The sequence below is a fragment of the Pseudorasbora parva genome, chromosome 8 (genome assembly GCF_024679245.1).
Source record: "Pseudorasbora parva isolate DD20220531a chromosome 8, ASM2467924v1, whole genome shotgun sequence".
Lineage (NCBI taxonomy): Eukaryota > Metazoa > Chordata > Actinopteri > Cypriniformes > Gobionidae > Pseudorasbora > Pseudorasbora parva.
The window spans coordinates 48,585,566-48,609,223 of NC_090179.1; the positions used below are offsets into that span (position 1 = coordinate 48,585,566).

At 39.2% G+C, this 23,658-nt stretch overlaps 2 protein-coding genes across 2 annotated transcripts in view; both read right to left on the minus strand.

Moving 5' to 3' along the window:
• The window catches only part of LOC137084932 (ribonuclease inhibitor-like), a 318,165-nt gene that overhangs the window by 54,289 nt on the left and 240,218 nt on the right, over positions 1-23,658 (minus strand). The window lies entirely within an intron of this gene.
• LOC137084579 (NLR family CARD domain-containing protein 3-like) lies at positions 4,334-9,337 on the minus strand. Its single transcript, XM_067450870.1, has 3 exons — positions 9,321-9,337; positions 7,412-9,136; positions 4,334-4,409 (listed from the first exon to the last, which is right to left on the minus strand). The coding sequence occupies exons 1-3, from the start codon at positions 9,335-9,337 to the stop codon at positions 4,334-4,336; spliced, it is 1,818 nt and encodes a 605-aa protein (XP_067306971.1).

Consider the following 23,658-nt stretch of genomic DNA (forward strand, 5'->3'; position numbering starts at 1 on the left):
CTTGCCAGTGCTCTGGGACTTGTTACAGCCAGTACTCTCCTGTAATATGGTCATCACTCGCTCAAGAGCAAGTCAAGGGGAAGAAGGAGAGCAGTCGCTTAGAGCCTTACCTTTCTTTGACAATGAGATAGAAACTGTCAAGTCTGCAAAGCCCAGGAAAACCTGTCGACAGAAAAGGTTGGAAAAAATTAAGTATAATGCTTCTAAAATGCCAGTTTATTCTGTCTCTGACTGTCCCCTAGAATTTAAGCTGCCGACTAACATTGTTCAGTTGCAACAGGAGGATGCCAGCCTCGTCCCATTTTGGGAGAGGGCAAAGCAAGAGGAGGCAGGAACTATTGACACTGACTGCAACAGGGGAAGTTTCTTCATTGAACATGGAATCCTTTACCGTCAGTTTAGGACTGGGACACAGCTGATGGTACCACACGGTGTCCGCAATGCTATCCTTGCCCTGGGCCATTCCATTCCCTGGGCTGGACACCTGGGGAAATCTAAAACTCTTTCAAGGATTAGAAGGCATTTTTACTGGCCCGGCTTGAAGGCAGAGGTAACCCAATATTGTAGGAGTTGCCCAGTGTGTCAAAAGGTTTCTGCACAAGGCCCGTGTCGGGTTCCTCTCCAACCACTTCCCATCATAGGTACGCCGTTTGAAAGGCTGGGGATGGATGTGGTCGGGCCGGTTGAGAAAAGTAGCTCAGGTAACCGGTTTATGCTTGTTGTAACTGACTATGCTACCAGGTATCCAGAGGTGTTTCCTTTGCGGTCCATAAAAGCAAAGTATGTAGCAACCTGTCTGGTGCAACTGTTCTCTAGAGTTGGATTTCCTTGTGAGATGTTGACAGATCAAGGGACTAACTTTGTCTACCCTTTTGAAGCAGGTGTACACATTGCTGGGCATCAAGAGTCTGAGAACAACTCCTTACCACCCCCAGACAGATGGGCTCACCGAGAGGTTCAACCAGACCCTCAAACAGATGTTACGCAAGTTTGTTTGTGAATCCGGCAAAGATTGGGACCAATGGCTCCCCTATCTCCTGTTCGCCTATAGAGAGGTGCCCCAATCATCGACAGGGTTTTCTCCATTTGAACTTCTATATGGACATGAGGTGAGAGGTCCCCTTGCTCTGCTTCGAGAAATGTGGGAGGGAGGCCAGAGAAAGAATGAGCCGATGAATGTGGTGTCCTATGTGGTGCAGATGCGAGAACGCTTGGAGCGGATGACCGCTTTGGCCCAATCTCATCTGGCTGAAGCACAAACCAGACAGAGAACCTGGTATGATCAGTCCGCCCGTGAGCGAAGTTTTGAGCCTGGTCAGAAGGTGTTGGTGATGCTGCCCAGCAAGGAAAGTAAATTGCTGGCTAAATGGCAGGGCCCATTTGAGATCAGGAGGAAATTGGGCCCTACCACTTATGAAGTTTCCCTGTCCGGCTCAGATGGTCCTACGCGAAGGCTGCATATTAACCTTCTTAAGCAATGGGTTTCTCGTCCTGATATGCCGTCACAGAGTTTGATGATAAGGCAAGTGGAGGAAGAGGAAGACTCTGATGATCAATACCTACCCCAGCCTGCTCTAGGGAATGTGAGGCTGGATCATTTGTCAGCACAGCACCAGCTTGAGGTGAGGGCCCTCTGTCCGTCAGGGGTCTTCTCGGAATATCCGGGGTACACCACGCTAGTAGAACATGACGTTGTGAGGAGGAGGAGTTATCGGGTTCCTGAGCGTTTGCAAGAGTCACTAAGGAAGGAAGTGGATTTGATGTTGAGGTTGAAGGTCATAGAACCCTCCAGAAGTGAATGGTGCCACCCGGTGGTTCTTGTTCCAAAAAAGGATGGCTCCATAAGGTTTTGTATAGACTTCCGTTACCTTAACTCTGTGACCAAATTTGATGCCTACTCAACTCCTCGTATAGGTGACCTCACTGATCGCCTGGGTAATTCTCAATTGTTGACAACCATTGACCTTGCCAAGGGGTACTGGCAGATACCTTTGACTTCCCAGTCCCGAGAGCTGACTGCCTTCAAGACCCCATGGGGGTTATTCCATTTCCGGGTCCTTCCTTTTGGATTGCACGGGGCCCCTGCTAGTTTCCAAAGACTCATGGACCATGTTTTACGAGGGTTGACCTTTTCCGCTGCATATCTGGATGACGTGGTGATTTACAGCAACACGTGGGAGCAACATTTGCAACACATCCAGGAGGTGCTGCACCGTCTTCAGAGGGCGGGGTTGACAGTTAATCCGCAAAAATGTGCCATTGCAAAGGCCGAGACAGAATACCTGGGCTTTGTCATTGGTGGGGGGGTGATAAGGCCTCAGGTGGACAAGGTCCAGGCTATCGAGAGGTGCCCTCAGCCACAGACTCGCAAGGAGCTGCGATCCTTCCTGGGCATGGCTGGGTTTTATAACAAATTTATCCCTGACTTCTCTAACAGAGCGGCAGTTTTGACTGATATGGTGGGTTCAAGGTGTCCCAACCAGGTCCGATGGACGAAACAAGCAGAGGCAGCATTCCAGGACATTCGTACGGCCTTGAGCAGGAATTCTGAATTGCATAATCCGGATTTTAATCAAACTTTCATTCTTCAGACAGATGCTTCAGATAGAGGACTGGGAGCTGTATTATTGCAGGGTCATTCTGGTGCTCGCCGACCCATTGCCTTTCTTAGCCGCAAGCTCTTCCCCAGAGAAACCCGTTATTCTATTGTGGAGAAGGAATGTTTGGCGATAAAGTGGGCTTTGGACTCTTTAAAGTATTACCTCTTGGGGCGGGAATTTGTCCTGGAGACTGACCACAAGGCTTTGAAGTGGCTTCATGAAATGAAAGACACCAACAGCCGAATAACTCGTTGGAGTCTGGCCCTGCAGCCCTTTCGCTTTACCATTCAGCATGTCCCTGGCAAAGAGAACCTGACTGCGGATTATCTTTCCCGCTGTGCCAGTGACATTGGTAAAGGGAGGGAGTATGTGATGGCCCACGAGGCAGCCACACATCAATGAGCGGTAATGTGTCGCACTCACACTCACACTCACACTCACACTGTTTAGTTAATTTATAGGGTAGTATTTCTGTTCTTTCACTTAATGATTCAGTATGTATAATTTTCAGCTCGATAATAAAACACGGACACTTAATGCTTCAGTTAGATATTTATTTGCGCTTGTAGTACATCATTTGGGGGTTGTACACGCATTAATATTGATTTCTTTGAGTTTAAGTTACCATTGAGCTGCGGTGAGTCGGCGCTGCTGGTGGTGAGCGGGGACTTCCGGTACGCTGTCCGTGCAGGCAAAGGACCGGCCTGCTGCTTCGTCTGCCATTTTGGTTCCGCTTGCCACTACCAATCAACAGATAGACTGTGGGGGGGGGGGGAATGGGATGTTTTGATATTAGGTTTATTAAGTTAATGTCTTGTTTCTTTCCTTTGGTTCTATATTGATGTAACAGGAGTTTAGGTTTATTTTGATCATTGGCCTGGCCTGTGAAATTTGATTGTATTTAGATATAAGTTTGTGGTTTGTCTCCCCTCCCCCCTGTGTGTTTAATATGGATTAGTCCACTGGTATAAATGCGGCCCAAATGTTCTCTTTGTAGGTCAGTTCAGGTTGGTTTCAAATATATTAAGTTATTTGAGTTTAGTTTTGTTCTGTTGGCCTCCTTTATAGGCCGAAATATTTGATTTGATTATTTTGACTTTAGTTTTTTTTTTTTTTTGAATCTTTGTGTAACAGCTTGGATTGATTAAATATTCTTTTGGAAACTATTTTTTATGATTTGCCTCTCTTGGACTGTTCGGTCCCTCACACACACACACACACACACACACACACACTATATATATTACAGCACAGTAGAGCTACACACACACACACACACACACACACACATACACACACACACACAAACTATATTACAGTACAGTAGAGTTACACACACACACACACACACACACATACACACACACACACAAACTATATTACAGTACAGTAGAGTTACACACACACACACACACACACACCATATTACAGCACATTAGAGCTACACACACACACACACACACGCAGATAATTGTTCTCAGTGTTACTTACGCAGCTGATCTAGTTGCTGTAACCACACACACACACACACACAGATGATTGTTCTCAGTGTTACTTACAGAGCTGATCTAGTTGCTGTAACCACACACACACACACACACACAGATGATTGTTCTCAGTGTTACTTATGCAGCTGATCTAGTTGCTGTAACCATGCACGCTCACACACACACACACACACACACACACACACACACACACACACACACACAGATGATTGTTCTCAGTGTTACTTACACAGCTGTTCTAGTCGCTGTAACCACAGGCAGCAGCTTCTGAAGAACTTCATCTGCTGTGTTTACTCTGTCACTGTTTGAACATAAAGATAAAAAATAAGTTAATTATTAATGATGATAATAAAAATAATAATTAATATCAGAGGTGAATAATGGTCAGGCCACAAACTCTATGGTGTGAAATGAGCTGATAACATTAGGCCTGTCGCAATAGTCAATAAATCAATAAATCGCACAATAAAAATAAATGAGCTCGATCATTTTTCCGGCCGTGATAATTTCCATTTGCATTCTTGTTTGTTTTCCTCGTCTCTCTCGCTGACTGTGCCTGCGCCTCATCCGTTTGGGAAGGTGTTTATACACAAATCCGCCGTGAACTCTATGGGCGCCGCCATCTTGCCTGCCGCCATTACTGTGTGCCTGTGAAGTGTGACAGTGTGACACTTGCCGGCGCCCTCTAGTGACATTTCAATGAAAGCGGATCCTGCTCATGAAATGAAATGTCTGGTGAAAGGGAACATTGGGTATATGATGTCAGGCAGTGGCCAAAACTCAGCAGTGTAACGAGTGAATGTTGTTACACTAGATTATTGAAATAAGTAGTACTTTACTATTATTTTTGGATTAACTTTTATTTTGAAATTCGTTTTGGAAGAAAAGTCTGAACCATAGTCATGTGATTATAAGCATAATATGCTTGTAATTTACAAAGTGTTTTCGTTTCTTTATATTTGTATATTTGTATTTTGGGTTTTTGTTTTACGGATTTATTTGTGCAATTGTAAAAAGTTAAAAACGTACTATACGTAAGTGACGTCATGCGCAAGTGTGAGGTGAAAACTGATGTAATTTCCGTGCGCGCTCTCTCTTTCGCTGGAAGTAAGAATGTTAAGAGTACATTTAATGGATTTATGAAGTTTAGTAATGGCCGCTGTTGCATGTGCGATATGCTGATCGCGGTTTGTTATAGAACTATGCATTTTATGAAGTTAAATTTCCATTCATGTTACTTGAGTACTTGAGTTGAGTACATTTGTGAATGTGTTGTATTTGTTTATCTCTAATGATCCATACGATCCATGTATTTGTTTATCTCTAATGATCCATAAGTTAAATGCATTTTCTTGCATATGTATTTACATTGAGACATTATGTGATGATTGACAGGCACAGCTAGACCAGAGATGTTGATGGATTGTGTCTGATGGTGTCTGTTTTGTTTTGACACAGGTATGTAAATGGATCATTAGTATCTTTCTTGTATTCTTCCGTACTTTTTATTATTATTTTTTTGTTTTCTCTTATTATTGTAATTGTTTCTCTAATTCTTACTGTATGTTATGCTCTCTTTCGCTGGATGTCATGGAGAGAGGCACAGCTAGACCAGAGATGTTGATGGATTGTGTCTGATGGTGTCTGTTTTGTTTTGACACAGAGAAACCCTCAATCGTACAAATAAGAGAACCATTCCAACTGCATCATCGTGTGGGCTCTTATTATTATTCGTCTAAAAATAAAAAAACAATTAAACACAACGCAGAAGAAAACCCACTACACAAGGCACGCAGTAATGGTGGTGCTGCTTTACTTCAGTGTTTTTGCCGGATGTGTGTATACTAAACACGCAGACTGGGTTCCGGCTTGATGAGACGTCATGCTCGGCCAGATTCGCCTGGAACTCGAGCTTCTTCGGTTCCGGAGCCGCACGCAGTTACAAATTTTTCTGTGCACACAGCCAAGCGAAATGGGGTCTCGTGTGGAGTTTAAACAAGGCTTAAAGCTACACTGAAGTTGGCCGTTTGATAAATGCAAGTTAATTCTTCAGTTCAATCTTTGTGTGCTAAAGGCACATACGTTCCTGTAGAGATAGCAATAAACATTCTCCTTTTTGTCCAAATAAATGAAAAGCATGTCATCAATGTCTTCTCTCTTGCTGTCTCACCTAAAATCTCCCCTAGCTTTCCTCAGAGATGGTCAAGTCAAGTTCAGTTTGTGCATGATTACATGATATAACCATTTTTTTAATACTGAATCCTAAATTGTGGATAATATCATATGATGAAGTAAATTTCTGGAGTGTTAACGATTAAAAGAAAAAACTACAACAAGAACCATACAGAACTGAAAACCGTGAGCCTAAAACCGTGATACGAACCGAACCATGGGTTTGGTGAACCGTGCCGCCCTTAATATGCACCTAAAACACAATCATCCGTTGCAGTTTTCATCCATTTTATTAATTGTTTCTGGTATTTATTCAAGTGAATTTTTTGTTAACAGACTGAGAGTCCGTTGCTTTTAATGTTTTTGGTTGTTTTGTTCATTTATTGTGGATTTTTAAAACGATTTCCGCATTCAGTGTTAAATAGTCTTTAGAAATAAAAGTTTATTGATATTTGAAAAGGTGTACCTGCATTATTACGCCATTATCATTATTTTGGATGAAAATTCTCAGAACAGAAATATTTTCGTTTATTGCAATAATTTCTTGGCCAATTTATCGTTCAGCAAAATGTGCTTTGAAACAATCGTCATTGTAAAAACACTATATAAATAAAGCTGACTATTAAAAATCTTTATATTAACTGGCTTTTCTATGAATGCAATACAGTGAATGAGAGCCGTCTGTGTCTCCAGTGGCTCACATTATTGGCAGTTTAGTGTCGAGTGATTCATTTACACCAAAACTAAAAGATAACGTGCCTTCATCTCTGGAAACATTATTTGTGTCTTACATTTCATAATGACCTCAGATAAGCTCAGGGCCGACTCGTTCTCCAGCAGGTCTTTTTCATGAATGTGAATGTGTGCAAAGGATTGTGGGTGATTGAGCTGAATTAAAGATGCGAAACAAAGGATCCTTCAAACTGAGACGGCCTTCAGAGGTGCTTGATGACGTGGCCGTCGAGATCTGCAGCCTTACTAGGACACAGCCTCCGTTTGAGAAACACCTGCAAATTATGAACAATATCCCAGAAATCAATATGTGCCCCGTGATTTAAACACCTCTGATCTCTGTGTTTCTCTTTGGTCATAATGTTTTAGACTGTAATGATTGAACACAGTGTTACTTACTCATCATTTCCGTATCCAATTAATCCGCTCAGGTTAAACTCCTGCATCGTCCGCTCTGAGGACAACACAAAAACTAAAGCTGACCACTGAGATGAGGAGAGTTTCACAGCACGTAATCCTCCACGGCTCGTATGAGGTTGAGCTTCGTTCACCAGTGAAAGATCACCCAGTTCATTCAGACAGTGAAACAGATTGATGTATTTATCTGGAGAGGGATTCTCACTGATCTTTTCTTTAATATAGTCGACTGTTTTCTTATTGTTGTGAGAGCTGTTTCCTGTCTGTGTCTTCAGTTCTTGTAAGAGACTCTGATTAGACTCCACTGACAGACCCAGAAGGAAACGAAGGAAAAGGTCCAGATGGCCATTTTTACTGTCTAAAGCCTCATCCACAGCTCTCTGATGGAGATCAGATAGTGAAGCTGTGTCTCCATTAGTTGGTTTGGTGATCTGGTCAAACACATTGATGTTCTTGTTTATAAAGGAGAGATGCACATATAGAGCCGCTAGATGTTCCTGAAGGCTCAGATGAACAAAGCAGAAGACTTTCCCCTGATACAAGCCCAACTCCTCTCTGAAGATCTGAGTGCACAATCCTGAGTACACTGATGCTTCTGTCACATCAATGCCACACTCTCTCAGGTCTTCCTCATAGAAGATCAGGTTTCCTTTCACAAGCTGCTGATACGCCAGTTTCCCCAGTTTGACAATCATGTCTTCATCTTTCACTTTCTTCTCATAGTCCTTCTCATGTTTGATGTTGGTCTGAAGGATCAGGAAGTGTGTGTACATTTGAGTGAGAGTCTTGGGAATCTCTCCAGTCTCTGCTTCACTCATCATCTTCTCCAGAACAGTGGCTGAGATCCAGCAGAAAACTGGGATGTGACACATTATAAAGAGGCTCCTTGATGACTTCAGGTGTGAGATGATCCTGTCGGCCAGACGCCAATCACTGATTCTCTTCCTGAAGTATTCCTCCTTCTCTGGGTCACTGAAGCCTCGTACCTCTGTCACTCGATGGACACACTCAGAGGAGATGAGATGAGCTGCTGCGGGTCTGGAGGTGATCCAGATGAGAGCCGAGGGAAGCAGATTCCCCGCAATGAGGTTCGTCAGCAGCTCGTCCACTGAGGCTGATTCAGTCACATCACACAACCTCACATCGCTCTGAAAATCCAGAGACAGACGACACTCATCCAGACCATCAAAGATGAACAACACTTTATACTGATCACTGGATATTTCCATATCTTTGGTTTCAGGGAAAAAGACATGAAGAAGATCTGAAAGACTGAGTGTTTTGTCCTTCATAAAGTTGAGCTCTCTGAAAGGAAGTGGAAATATGAGCTGGACGTCCTGATTCTGTTTCCCTTCAGCCCAGTCCAGGATGAACTTCTGCACAGAGACTGTTTTTCCAATGCCAGCGACTCCCTTTGTCAGCACAGTTCTGATGGGTTTGTCTTGTCCAGGTAAAGGTCTAAAGATGTCACTGCATTTGATCGGTGTGTCCTCTGTTTCTGCTCTCCTGGACTGTGTCTCAATCTGTCTCACCTCATGCTCATTATTGATCTCTCCACTTTCACTCTCTGTGATGTAGAGCTCTGTGTAGATCTCATTCAGGAGTGTTGGGTTTCCCTGCTTTGATATTCCCTCACACAAACACTCAAACTTCTTCCTCAGATTTGATCTCAATGTGTCGAGGACTTCAGCAGGTTTAGAGTCATGGCTGTAATATTAAAATACCACATTATTACACAAGTAAGAGAAGTAAAGAGCCATAGATCACAAAATAATGGACACAGAACATCATATGGTTTCTGAAATGTTCAATCATTAATCATGTGTTTGAGTGATGTGTGATGTCATTGCAGCTCCTAAAATTAAACCACAACAAAAGTCCCACATTTTACCTGAAACCAGGACACATGCTTTCATTAAAGTCTTAAGGTTGAATCTCAGGCGTGAACACAGTTTTGTTTTTAACTGTTCTGGATTGAAGATTTGACCTTAAATCAGAATGAAGAGGGTAAAGAATCAGACACACTGATATTGATGTAATCGTGTCATTAACTGAGTAACAGACCAACAGCTTTTACAGTGTGTGAATGTATTAACAATACAATACATAGAGCTTTACACAAGAGCACAATGATCATCATTAATAGACTGAAACTTACAGGATCTGAACTCATTACACTGCTCTGTGTTAATAACAACTTCAAATCAAATATTAAGATCAAGATAAAATACTATAAGCATAACTTTTATAGAGATGATATACCTGCGATCAGGCCGTTTGTCTCCACTCTTAAACATTATTGGCAGCTCCATAGAGCAGTTACTCTTCACAGACACACAGCTGGACTCTGGGTTTGAGCTCTTCTGCTGGACTGAACTGGAACAGAGAACAGATTCAGTTTAATCCTTTAGATTACAGGGATCATTCTTTGAGAGGAACCATATTAATATAAACGCATTCATCTTTTATCAAAAACACTGAATGTTGTAACACTTTTGCTGTAATGTCTGTAACTCAGTGGTGTTTCACTGTCACAAACTTTGATGACAATTATTTTGATATAACTTTACAAATGATAAGCATGATTAAAAAAGCTGGATAATAGGAATTCAAAATGAACAAATTAAAAACAACTAGAGGTTGACCGATATATTGGGCTGATATTTGTCATTTTTAATATATCTACAGCAGCTGATATCTGTGTTTAGTAGTGCAGATTAAAATCAGGCACATCCGTGGGCAGCCCTGTGTCAGGGTTTCCGTTGTCTCGTAATTACCGGACATTGGCCAGGAAAAAAATTAAATGTCTGACAAAATGAAATCTTTTCGGTCAAATTGTCAGATTAAAACTGCCTCTTATCGATACCGTAAGCCTGCGACGTGATGCCCTTGCTGTCATGACAGTGCTCCATGGCTATGGAGGATTGCAATTCTCCACAGCCTGCGAAGTCCTCATATGTGATTTCAGCGAAATGTATCTAGAGCGGACCAAGCTCGCCAAGCTCGCCTGTGTAATCCCTGTCTCGAGTGTTCCTGCAGAGATGGGGTTCTCGCTGCAGAATCAGATAAAGCAACGGCGTTAAGCGTTAGATTAAAGCGCTCGTCTGTGTGGAGACTGCACGAGCAGCGAGAGAAATCTGCAGCACTGATAACAGCGGCAACGAGCACCTGATCGCCTCTTATTTAACAAACGAATGAAATGATACTCTTCTAGTTAACCAGAGATGTTTTGTTTGTATTAGTTAAGTTCATCTGTGAAGCAAGATGTTTTAAAAAGTGGTGGGGGATGTCCCACCCGTCCCACCCGCAAATTACGCCTATGTAGAAACCATAGTTTAAAAAATTGGTTGATTGACGATTGATCGGACGGTCATGTTTTTTTTTCCGTCTATTTGAAAGTTAGGCTAATAAACATGCTGCATATACGGCCTGATTATGTCATTTTTTTGAGTTACATAAACTGCTTTCAGTTTTTCCTCAACTTTACTAATTAAGAGGCGATAGTTGACCGGCATATCATCAAAATGTCCGGAAAACGAAACCTCTGCCGATCACTTTGACCGGCACCATTTTTTTCTAGCGGAAACTCTGCCCTGTGTTCTTGGTGCGGTGGAACTGCTGCTACATGTGAAGGACCCCAAGCCAAAACTTTTGGAAGATTCATCATCAGTCCTAGAAGACAAAGCTTAAATTCTGCTATTTCAAAGTCCTGTAGCCATATATTTCCTATGTTTGACTTGTAAACTATGAAGTGCTGCTTCACTTAGTGAAAGAAAAAACAAAAAGCATAGAACCGTCAGAAAGTGGCATAGTGCTACAGCTGGTAGAAGGTTTGCTTACTTGCAGTTTACTTCAAGGACTGTATATCAGCAGATTGCTTGCTAACATATTAGCCCAAATGTTATAAGTTCTGTTTTATTTTTCCTGTTTTGGAGTCGGAGAATTTCACTCTGTGAGTGGGGGTGGAGAAGGCAGCAGCTCTCACAAACACTGTAGTGTGATTGAGGGCTACGTTACTCGGCCCCGCTCACAGACAGCACCATGCTCGGAGACACAAAGCTGTCCTGGAGCAGGAAGCATGGTTTCATTCAGGCCCGGTTCTGCAAAACACACTCAAACGCAAGCAAAAGCACCCTCAGCTGATACTATAATAATATACTGGCAGATCAGATGAGGCAGATTAGTGTTCGCTCCCTGGAGAGCACCAAATGCATTATTTCCAACATGTTTTTGCAGCGGTGAGTAATGTAGCCGATCACAGATATAGTTATTGCTCTCTTGAACGCGATCATAATCTCCCCGCTCAAAACGGCAGGGTTTTTATTCAGTGCTGAGTTTCTTAGTGTTCCTTTTAAAAAATGTGTAGTGTCCATGTTAACTATAGTTAACCACGGCGCCGGTGAAATACAAAAGCCCGCCAATCCCTGATGACAACGGCGAAGAAGAAGATCTATATTCTTCTTCGTTAGTTTTTATTGGCAGTTGGCCTTGGCAAACAAGCTGCGTGATGTGCGCTGCATTGCCGACCGCCACACACACGGAGCTTTTGTTTCATTTTTTGCCGCTCCAGTCTGAAAGACTGAGAGGAAATGAAGCAACGTTTAAGTATTCATTTATTTTTTAACTAAAAGATTTGTGGCTTTTGACAAAACATTCGGGGCTTAAGCCCAATTAGCCACCCCCCCTCTCCGCCCCTGTCCTGAACTTTGTAGGCTACTCTCTCCCGGCCAGCCCACTGTTGATGAGGTGTGTGTGTGTGTGTGTGTGTCGGTGAGATGCGTGGTGGACTAATCCACTGTGAGGCAAGAGAGAGGGGACTCAAAATGTTTCTAAAGTTAAAACACATTTTTTTGCCCGTTTGCGTTTTGTTTTACTACTTACACAATTAAGTATAATTATATTATTGATATATAGTGTCGAGTAAAAAACTGCTGACCACAGTTGCGATTTTTCTTTTCATTTTATTTATATTGTCAGTGTTATTATTTATAAGGTTTGGCATGCTGACCAGAAAGATTTTTTTTAATATTTTTTTTATTGACAAACATTATCTTTAAAACACTTTGACTTTCCGTTTGCAGTCAGCAGAGCCAAATGTTATATCATTTCAGTTCTAGATTTGACTATGGATATTTATTTTTTATATTCTATTTATATTAATAATATTCTACTCTATTAATATTGCTTTTATTAGTAATAAATAAATCGACCTGTTTTAATAAATTGTTCACCTGTTTAGGAAGTGTTTGTCATGTTTTGTCAATAAAGGATAGTTTTAAACCACAGTTAACTGTCTATTTTCTATATCTTTCACACATGATCAAAAATATGCCTTTAAACTTTAAAGAAATAAAGGTTTTACATTTATTTCTTTAAACTTTAAAGAAATAAAGGTTTTACATTTATCGTGATATTTATCGATATCTGCTAATGTGGAAAATTATATCGTGATAATTTTTTTTGGACCGTATCACCCAGCCCTTATGGGCATGTTTATCATTATTCTGTTAGGACTATATCTTTAATAACATAGATGAGAATCATTATTGAAAAAAAAATCATAAAAAACATAGCATAAATAAAATAAAAAAAACTTTTGCCTTTTCATGTCTTTTACATTTTCTCAATAAATGGTTTCTGTTGTCCTCTACAGAGCAGAGGATATAGCAAACAACATACATTTTTAACCCAAAAATATCCATTTGTTTTTTATGCTTCAAATGTAATGACCTTAAAAAAAAAACTAAATTCACAAAACCTTTTTTTTCTGGTTCTCAGGAAGATGAAAACTTCAAGATATAAGATATTAGCCTTAAAAACCAGCTGGCCCTGACCTCTAATTATTTATTATATAAAAAGTAGAGTTGGGCATAGAGTATTTTTTTAAAATCTGGATTAAACTAGATTCATTTTGGAATTAATATAGATTAATCTAGATTAAAATGGCTCATCTGAATTCTGTCGAAGGCTTTCAGAATGTGTGTGCTACCCAAATAATAGGTGTGTTTTCATGGAGAACTGCAATCGTTCCAATCCGAATGAAAATGCTCCATATAAACACCTCAATCGGAATAAAAATGCCCAAACCGAATGGAACTGTAATCGGTTTGAGAGGGGTGGATAAACCTTTTCATGACACAGACATAGCCTGGCTACACTCATCATGACAGCGTTTGTCCAACGCACTTTTTACTTCAACTGCGCCTGACAGAAGAATTTATTTTTCAGAGATGATTATTACACTTTACAACCAATAAATAGCTTTTATAAAAGCGTATAAGTCCTGGTGGTCGATGAGAGTAGCTATCGCGACCGGTAACTCATTCCAGCTGCTGGAGAGGACGGAGGTTTAGATAACGTCTCATGTAAACAGTCCGCTGAATTTTTCATGTGGAATGACACAAAAAAAAAGTGTGGGTTTAGGCGTTACTCGAGACTGGAAGAACTCCTACAGTAAACTAATTCTGCATTGCACAAGGTGCAGACAACCTTAAGCCGGGAGCACACGGTGCGATTTTGGCCACGATTTGGCCGTCTAAGAAAAATTTAGCAAATCCTAAAAGATTCCTCTGATCCTAGGCTAAAATCTGAAGTCTCTGATCGTTAGTTTGACATGTTCACCGGCAGCCGATTAATGAGCGCTGCGATCAAATCTTACCTCAGATGAAATTCTGGCAGTGTTAGAAGATTTGCCGCACAATCCTGCAGTGTGACTTCTCCTACGACGATCGTCGATGCCTTGACTATCATACAGTCTGACATTAATGATAACCGAGATCCTACAGTGTGACATGGCTTACATCAGGGATTATGGTCGTACAGTCTGACAAGCAACATTCGCAAAGGATTTTGAAAAATCGCACAGTGTGCAGGACCCTTTAGTCTTGTCAAGGTTTCCATTGGGAAGCTTCTTAAAAATACATTTTCCCTGAAGCAAACCCTGCGGCTTCATAGCTGCATCCGTGTCTGCACATGACGTTTAATGTGGAGGTAATTCCACAGTAGGCATATACACAGGTTTGAAGACTCGTTCTCGCCCCCTACAGTGCAATTCGGCTACATCCGCACTAAAATATCAAAGTGAAAGTGATCATAGCTTGCGCAGTATAGACCCAGCTCCCAACCCAACTTCGAGAATAGATTAACTGCCATATTTCTTTTTTTAAACGCCCGATAAGAGTCCCACATTAACGCAGCACGTTAACACCGATAACGGCCCACCACTAATAAAGACCCATATCGGCCAATCTCTAAAACGAACTATAGTCTGTAGTGTGGTGTGTTGGACATCGGCTGTGGCTGGATGTAACCGATCGGCGAGAGAAGCCGCGTGCAGGAGCTGCAAACGGACACGTGAAGTCAGACACTTTCTGCTTCCCGTAGCGTCGCCCGCAAGGTTTTACTGTTATAAAAGCAGATTAGTGAGCATTAGTGGAGCTGAAGATTTCAGAATAAACACGAAACACACGTGACCGCCGTCATGCGGTGAATCTGGCCAATCGTGGGACAGCTGTGTCGTCATCAGAGCTCGTGCATCGCTCTAGAGAAGCTGTGGAGAATGAACCGGCCGCTGCTCTCGAATCGCTCTCGCGGTGCTTTGATGGCACACGTCACTGCCACAACATTTCTAACCAGAATGCACTGCTTTAAGTCAGCCGCCGATCGGTCTGCGCATCTCAGCTTACATTTATTTTGCTTCTAATTAAAAAACAATAAATAAATACTATAAGCATAACTTTTATAGAGATGATATACCTGAGATGAGGCCGTTTGTCTCCACTCTTAAACTCTATTGGCTCACCCATAGACCAGTCACTCTTCATAGACACACAGCTGGACTCTGGGTTTGAGCTCTTCTGCTGGACTGAACTGGAACAGAGAACAAATTCAGTTTAATCCTTTAGATTACTGGGATCATTCTTTAGGAGAGGAACCACATTACAGTTTTTATGAATTGTTAAAACACACTAAACCCCATTTTTTGAACCAAATTCTCAACAGCCTAAACCAGTTTGTCCTCTTTCTGTAAAACCTTAAACAATTTCAGGCGTTTAGACCCAATTCTGATGCACTGTGATGCACTAAACGCATTAAAAGTAAAAAAAAGACAGGTAAAAGTTTAGGTACAACTAAAACACAGTTGTCATCGTTTACACACAACTCTAAATTGTTCAAACTAATTTCTAATGATGTGATCAAACCAGCTGTACAAAATAAACCAGTTCAGCACTTTGATTTTACAACTTTTTTTTTAACCTTTTCTAGCAATACTACAGTATGCAAGAGCTGAATATACAGACATTCAGTACAATACTAGATTTGTATGGAGCTAGAAATATGATAAAATGATCTGAATTTGAATTGTATAAATCTGAATTATTGACAAGTGTAATCTAACAAAATTGAATATTATGTTGCATTTTACATAGTTCTGAATTTGAATTTTTTTAAATGTTGAATATAGAACCTTTGAAATTGAACACATGAAATGTTTTTATGTTGAAATTGTTTAGACATGTATTTTCAAACAGCAGATATTTTTTTCTGAATTAATCGACTGGAAATATTCAGTTTTTGAAAATACAGATTCAAGATTTCAGATGAAAAAGAAATTCAGATCATCAAATTCAATATTCTAAAATTCAGATCATCAAATTCAATGTTCTAAAATTCAGATCATCAAATTCAATATTCTAAAATTCAGATCACCAAATTCAATGTTCTGAAATTCAGATCATCAAATTCAATATTCTAAAATTCAGATCATCAAATTCAATGTTCTAAAATTCAGATCTTCAAATTCAATATTCTAAAATTCAGATCATCAAATTCAATATTCTAAAATTCAGATCATCAAATTCAATATTCTAAAATTCAGATCATCAAATTCAATATTCTAAAATTCAGATCTTCAAATTCAATATTCTAAAATTCAGATCATCAAATTCAATATTCTAAAATTCAGATCATCAAATTCAATGTTCTAAAATTCAGATCATCAAATTCAATGTTCTAAAATTCAGATCATCAAATTCAATGTTCTAAAATTCAGATCATCAAATTCAATATTCTAAAATTCAGATCATCAAATTCAATATTCTAAAATTCAGATCATCAAATTCAATGTTCTGAAATTCGGATCATCAAATTCAATGTTCTGAAATTCAGATCTTCAAATTCAATATTCTAAAATTCAGATCATCAAATTCAATGTTCTGAAATTCAGATCATCAAATTCAATGTTCTAAAATTCAGATCATCAAATTCAATATTCTAAAATTCAGATCATCAAATTCAATATTCTAAAATTCAGATCTTCAAATTCAATATTCTAAAATTCAGATCATCAAATTCAATATTCTAAAATTCAGATCTTGCAGAAAGTAGGCCAGAGGTCATCAGGGAAGAGTAAAGGATGTCAGAAAAATCCAACGGAGCACCATATCTGATCATTTCATTTCCTATTTGTAATGGAATAAAGAGAAAAAAAATCAAACAACCCCTTTATACTTTTTTGTTTATTTTAGATTAATGCACAGAAAAAGAGATTTCGGCTAGATTTCTCATTTTTCGTGCGTGATTTACAAATCGCTGATTAGTGAAGAAAATCTCAGCATTTGACGTCATCTGTCGTTCTCCAGGGTTGAATCCAAAATTGCCCCCCTAAACCCTCACTATTCCCTACTTTAGTCCACTAATACAGTTAACTTGAAGGAGTTGAATGAATGTAGATCCGATGAGTTTTCTTTTGGGGGTGGGGGGTGAAGTTGTTAACAATAATAATGGGAAATGCTCTAATGTGGCGTGACCTATTTTTTAACAGTCTATGGTGTGACATTCACAGATCACTGTAGCCCTCGGTTCAAACAAACCGCGGCCCTCACGACATGAACCAATTACCTCCGCTTTAAAGCACGAGAGAAGTCATGAATGAACACACAGGGCTGACTGTAAGGGCTCCACATTATCTTTGTCTGGGACAAATCAAAGAGGGGTTTACTTTCCCGAAAGGACAAATAAAACATTAAAATAACCAGATAATAATTAATTTATTATTATATTCAATGTAAACAGCGACTGATAATGGAGTGTATCTCTGGTAACAAAGTCGCGTTGAGGCTGGCGCTGCCTGTCTCTTTGTGAGACATTCGTGGAGAAATCAAAACAAGTGAGCAGCAATCTAAACGATTTCAAATAGCTACATTGCAATCGTGAATTGTGTGGCATAATTCATCATTAGGTACTTACATTTTAGACTCAAAAAACTTTTTTTTTTCTATTTCAACTATGATTTCACCAACGAATATAGTTTCCAAAGGAACAACACTCAGCGCGGTGTTTTGAACTGAATGAATCAGCGTTTTGAATGAATCATTTGAATGAACGACTCAATAACTCATTCATTAAGACGATCACTTGCTGCCACCTATTGGCGGTTTAGTTTCATGTTTAAAAGTATCATTGCATTTTTTTATTTGTATATTCAAACATTTAGAACATCAATCTCATAACATTATTCATTGCTGTTTTATTTTTGCAGTTTAAATTAATTAATTTGATTGGTAAAAGCCCTAGTGTCTTACTAATATAACTGCATTTATTAATCAAATGTAAGAATTGAACATGAAATGCATACATTTAATAAGATTTAAAAAATGGCCTTTATAAAATGACATAACGCCCTGGGGTAAATATCACAAATATGCAGATTTAAGTAGGCTGATAGAACACTGATAGAACACTGATGAGAATATAACTTCAAAATCAATATATTTATACCACCAAAAATCCCCCCAATACACTGTACAGTACATACAATTTATTCTGTACTCTACCTGATAGGCCGGATTTTGAAAGGTATTGAGGGTATAGGGGGCGATTTCAGATTCAGCCCAGGTCTGTTCAACAAAATAGTAGTCTTATAGCAGTAGAAGACTACCGCTTCTTAAACTGTACCCGGCAGGTCCTAGATCAGGCAACTTTTCTGTGCAACTTAACCCGTTTCACAGAAAAAAATGTTTATCTGATATATAAAATATTAATCAGTACCCAACTTATTTAATTGTGTGGTAAACCACACGAAAAATGAGAAATCTAGCCGAAATCTCTTTTTCTGTGCATTAATCTAAAATAAACAAAAAAGTAAAGGTTGTTTGATCTTTTCTCTTTATTCCATTACAAATAGGAAATTAAATGATCAGATATGGTGCTCCGTTGGATTTTTCTGACATCCTTTACTCTTCCCAGATGACCTCTGGCCTACTTTCTGTAAGATCTGAATTTCAGAACATTGAATTTGATGATCTGAATTTTAGAATATTGAATTTGATGATCTGAATTTTAGAATATTGAATTTGAAGATCTGAATTTCAGAACATTGAATTTGATTATCTGAATTTCAGAACATTGAATTTGATGATCTGAATTTTAGAATATTGAATTTGATGATCTGAATTTCTTCTTCATCTGAAATCTTGAATCTGTATTTTCAAAAACTGAATATTTCCAGTCGATTAATTCAGAACAAAATATCTGCTGTTTGAAAATACATGTCTAAACAATTTCGACATAAAAACATTTTATGTGTTCAATTTCAAAGGTTCTATATTCAACATTTTAAAAAATTCAAATTCAGAACTATGTAAAATGCAACATAATATTCAATTTTGTTAGATTGCACTTGTCAATAATTCAGATTTATACAATTCAAATTCAGATCATTTAGTCATATTTCTAGCTCCATAGATTTGCAGTGCATACAGTATAGAATTTATTCAAGTACAAATGATACTTTTTCTTCATTTGGATGACTGCAATCTTACACGCCACCAGGAGGATGCAGTCAGAGATGTGAATAACATCAGCGAGTGAAGGGGAGAGAGAACCGGGTGGCTCCGAGCGGGAGTGTGTGTTCATGTGTCCAAAGTATCTCAATACAATGATCCAATGGTCTAAAACTGCTTGAATTGCTAAAATGCTTGCGCTGTGTTTGTATACTTTATCACAGCTGGAGTGAAATGAACGTAATATTTGTCAAATAAAATTTTTTCATTCAATACTTTATGTACTACATAATACAGCATCTATTTGAATAAGAATAAAGTTCAACATTATTAACTATTAAGGAAGTGGGGTCTCCGTTCATTATCAGTTTATTTTTGATAAACATTATGCAGTTTAACATCGCGACCATGAAAAGAGGTTTTACTGTTATAAAAGCTGATTAGTGAGCATTAGTGGAGCTGAAGATTTCAGAATAAACACGAAACACACGTGACCGCTGTCATGCGGTGAATCTGACCAATCGTGGGACAGCTGTGTCGTCATCAGAGCTCGTGCATCGCTCTAGAGAAGCTGTGGAGAATGAACCGGCCGCTGCTCTCGAATCGCTCTCGCGGTGCTTTGATGGCACACGTCACTGCCACAACATTTCTAACCAGAATGCACTGCTTTAAGTCAGCCGCCGATCGGTCTGCGCATCTCAGCTTACATTTATTTTGCTTCTAATTAAAAAACAATAAAAAATACTATAAGCATAACTTTTATAGAGATGATATACCTGAGATGAGGCTGTTTGTCTCCACTCTTAAACTCTATTGGCTCACCCATAGACCAGTCACTCTTCATAGACACACAGCTGGACTCTGGGTTTGAGCTCTTCTGCTGGACTGAACTGGAACAGAGAACAGATTCAGTTTAATCCTTTAGATTACTGGGATCATTCTTTAGGAGAGGAACCACATTACAGTTTTTATGAATTGTTAAAACACACTAAACCCCATTTTTTGAACCAAATTCTCAACAGCCTAAACCAGTTTGTCCTCTTTCTGTAAAACCTTAAACAATTTCAGGCGTTTAGACCCAATTCTGACGCACTGTGATGCACTAAACGCATTAAAAGAAAAAAATAGACAGGTAAAAGTTCAGGTACAACTAAAACACAGTTGTCATCGTTTACACACAACTCTAAATTGTTCACACTAATTTCTAATGATGTGATCAAACCAGCTGTACAAAATAAACCAGTTCAGCACTTTGATTTTACAACTTTTTTTTAACCTTTTCTAGCAATACTACAGTATGCAAGAGCTGAATATACAGACATTCAGTACAATACTAGATTTGCAGTGCATACAGTATAGAATTTATTCAAGTACAAATGATACGTTTTCTTCATTTGGATGACTGCAATCTTACACGCCACCAGGAGGATGCAGACAGAGATGTGAATAACATCAGCGAGTGAAGGGGAGAGAGAACCGGGTGGCTCCGAGCGGGAGTGTGTGTTCGTGTGTCCAAAGTATCTCAATACAATGATCCGATGGTCTAAAACTGCTTGAATGTCCAAACTGGCATTTGACAAACTTTTTTGAGGATGCTGTGTGTGTTGAAGTTTGAAGAACTGGTTTTGTGTTTAAGATTTTGAAAAAAGTTTGTGATGGTTTCGATAAATGTGTTTTAGCCATTCAGAGACTTTATGATATATTTATTTAATATTTCATATTAGACACTTTGACTCATCTTTTTCAGTGATGTAACACAATATTTATCAGTGTGTGTTAAAAGTACCTGCATCCTGGAGAGAAATCTCCACCTGTGGATCCTTGTGGATCAGCCATGATGAAGCTGCAGGAGAATCTGATGAGTTTGATCTCCTCCACTGACTCTGAATGAACAAACATCACACACTAAATTAAATTAAACATCCTTCATAATTTATCTCAACACATCTGGAGTGTAAGGATCGCGTGACTCATATTCACGGACAAACGCCAACAGGACAATTGGCCGTTGAATTTAGAATTTAATGAAAAATATCTGCCATGTTCAACAGACAAACACTGACTGAACACAAAAGAAACCCTTCATTAAAGATTTCATATCAAACAAACAATCACTCAAAATGTCCTCCAGAGATTCATATTAATGTGAGGAAGTCACACACATGAACACTCACCTCGATTAAACTTTCACAAGATACAGCTTCTCCAATCCTCCAGCTTTAACATCAGAAAGATACACGGACATTCCTGATTAAACTCTGATAAACGTTTCTATTAAACTCTTTAAAGCTCTGTTTCCCCCGTATCCTATTCGTGTTTTACCTGCTTAATATGGCGGAAGTCGACAGGTGAGCTCCAGCTTACTTTCACTTTGCATTTGTGACGAGAGTAAACAGACACGCGCGTTCACGAGAGCACCACGGCGCATGCGCGAGAGCAGAGGTTGTCGCGTGAACGCGGAGATTAATGAATAAAGTGGTAAATTAGTTTTGCGTGAGCACTCGCGTTGCTTTGTTTGTTTTAATCTTTTCTTTCGTTCATATAGTTTTGTGCTTGTTTTATTTATTCCTCAATTTGATCATTCTCTCTGTCTTTTGTACTTTCTCTCTTTTTTATTTGACTATTCTCGAATTCATTCTGCTCTTTTTCAGTTAGTTTTTATCTGTGTCATTTATAATGTTTTATTGCCTATAATTTAATCCTTTACGCATGAATTATGATAACCTCCGTCTGATGTGTTTTATTGCTCTTAGGGCATGAAAAACAAGATTTGAAAAGTCATTATTTTACACGTTTCAGAGATTTTCAGATGTCCACTAGAGTTTATGGTTTAAACTGAAGAGATGCTGGTGTGTATTTAAATAAAATAAAAAACAAGCAATACAATTTGACAAAATACATCCAGAAATATCGATTGATAGAGTTAATTGTTCCTGACAGAAGTTGAAGTTTGCGTGTCTGTGATCTCAGAACATGAGGACGTCTCTTCATCCGGTCAGCTGTGGAAACCCAACTCAGATGCTCCTCCAGTGGGCCAGAGTTTGTCCATTTACCCTCATCAGCTGATCAATCTGATTATGCTCAACATGGACACATTTCTCCCACAGCTCTCCTCTGAGAAGATCTGGCCATCAGCTGTTTTCAGTCTCGTCTGAAATGAGCAGTGTTGGGGAAACGCTTTACAAGCAACATGCATTACATAATCAGATTACTGTTTGATGTTCATGCAAATCACATTCTAATAACACAAATACATTTATTTACAGTCAAAGTTACTGCAGATGAAGCCTCTTCAGAAACAACAGTCACCGTCAGATTATGATCTGTAGCTGAAATATAGCTCTAGTGGACAGATGATTCATCAGAACTTTCTCCCGATCTAAAATCAACACTTGGGAAATGTAACTGTGATATGACTCATTAGATATCGCTGATGCTACAACATGTTTTTACCTGCAAGAGTCTCCTAGGATAGAAGGAATGGACGGATATTCTGGAGAAACTTGGCATTTCTGACTGGCCATTGAAGGGAAATATGGATATGATATGGATATGGATATAAGAACCATGGATATAAGAGTCTTTCCTCTCGGTGTGAATGTGTTGATGATGCTCGAGGGTCCACTGTAGAGGCTGATGTGCAACTATGCCATCAAAACCCATGCAATGCAAGAACATGCTTTATGAACAGCCGTCCACTGGAGTGAGCTCAACGCATCAAAGGCTCATTGTGTTTTCCTCTCTCTTCTCTTCAGTTTGGGCTTTTGTTTTTCTTCATTATTTCTGCTTTGCTCTCTTTGGCTCATTCATTTGTTCAGTTTTGTCTTTCATTTCTCTTTCTGCAGAGCTCCTGATCATAAATCATAAAGAGGACTTTGTTTGATCACATCTGTGTGATATGAAATCAGTTTGTCATCCTCCGATCATGTTTATAATCACATTTAGTCATTTATCAGATGATTTTTTCAAATGTGGATCAATGCGATGTGACATAAACCTGAAAGAATCAGAGAAATGAAAACCATACTGTAAAAACACTGTCAACTCTTGAACAGTTTTCATTTATTTCTCCTGCACTGATCACTTTATTGCACTTTTAATTGAATTACTGAAATGGTCAAAACTCACGGAGAGGAAAGGACAGAAATGATGGCGAAACATTAAATAATGAATGAATCCTGATGTTTTAAAGCCATCTCTTCTGTTCTCTCACATCACACTCTTTTAGTCTCGTTTAGCTCTGTTTTATTGTGTTTCTGTGCTATTATGAGTCTCTATTCACTGGAGGAGGAGATCACAGATGATTGTTTTCTCGAATATTTTGCAATGAAACAATCTGTAGTGCAGTAATAACATGTGTGTCTTTATTTCTATCTGCTCAGTTTCTTCTGTTTGTGCCATTCTGTGTTCCAACAGCATCACATCAGCACACAGTGACCTCTAGTG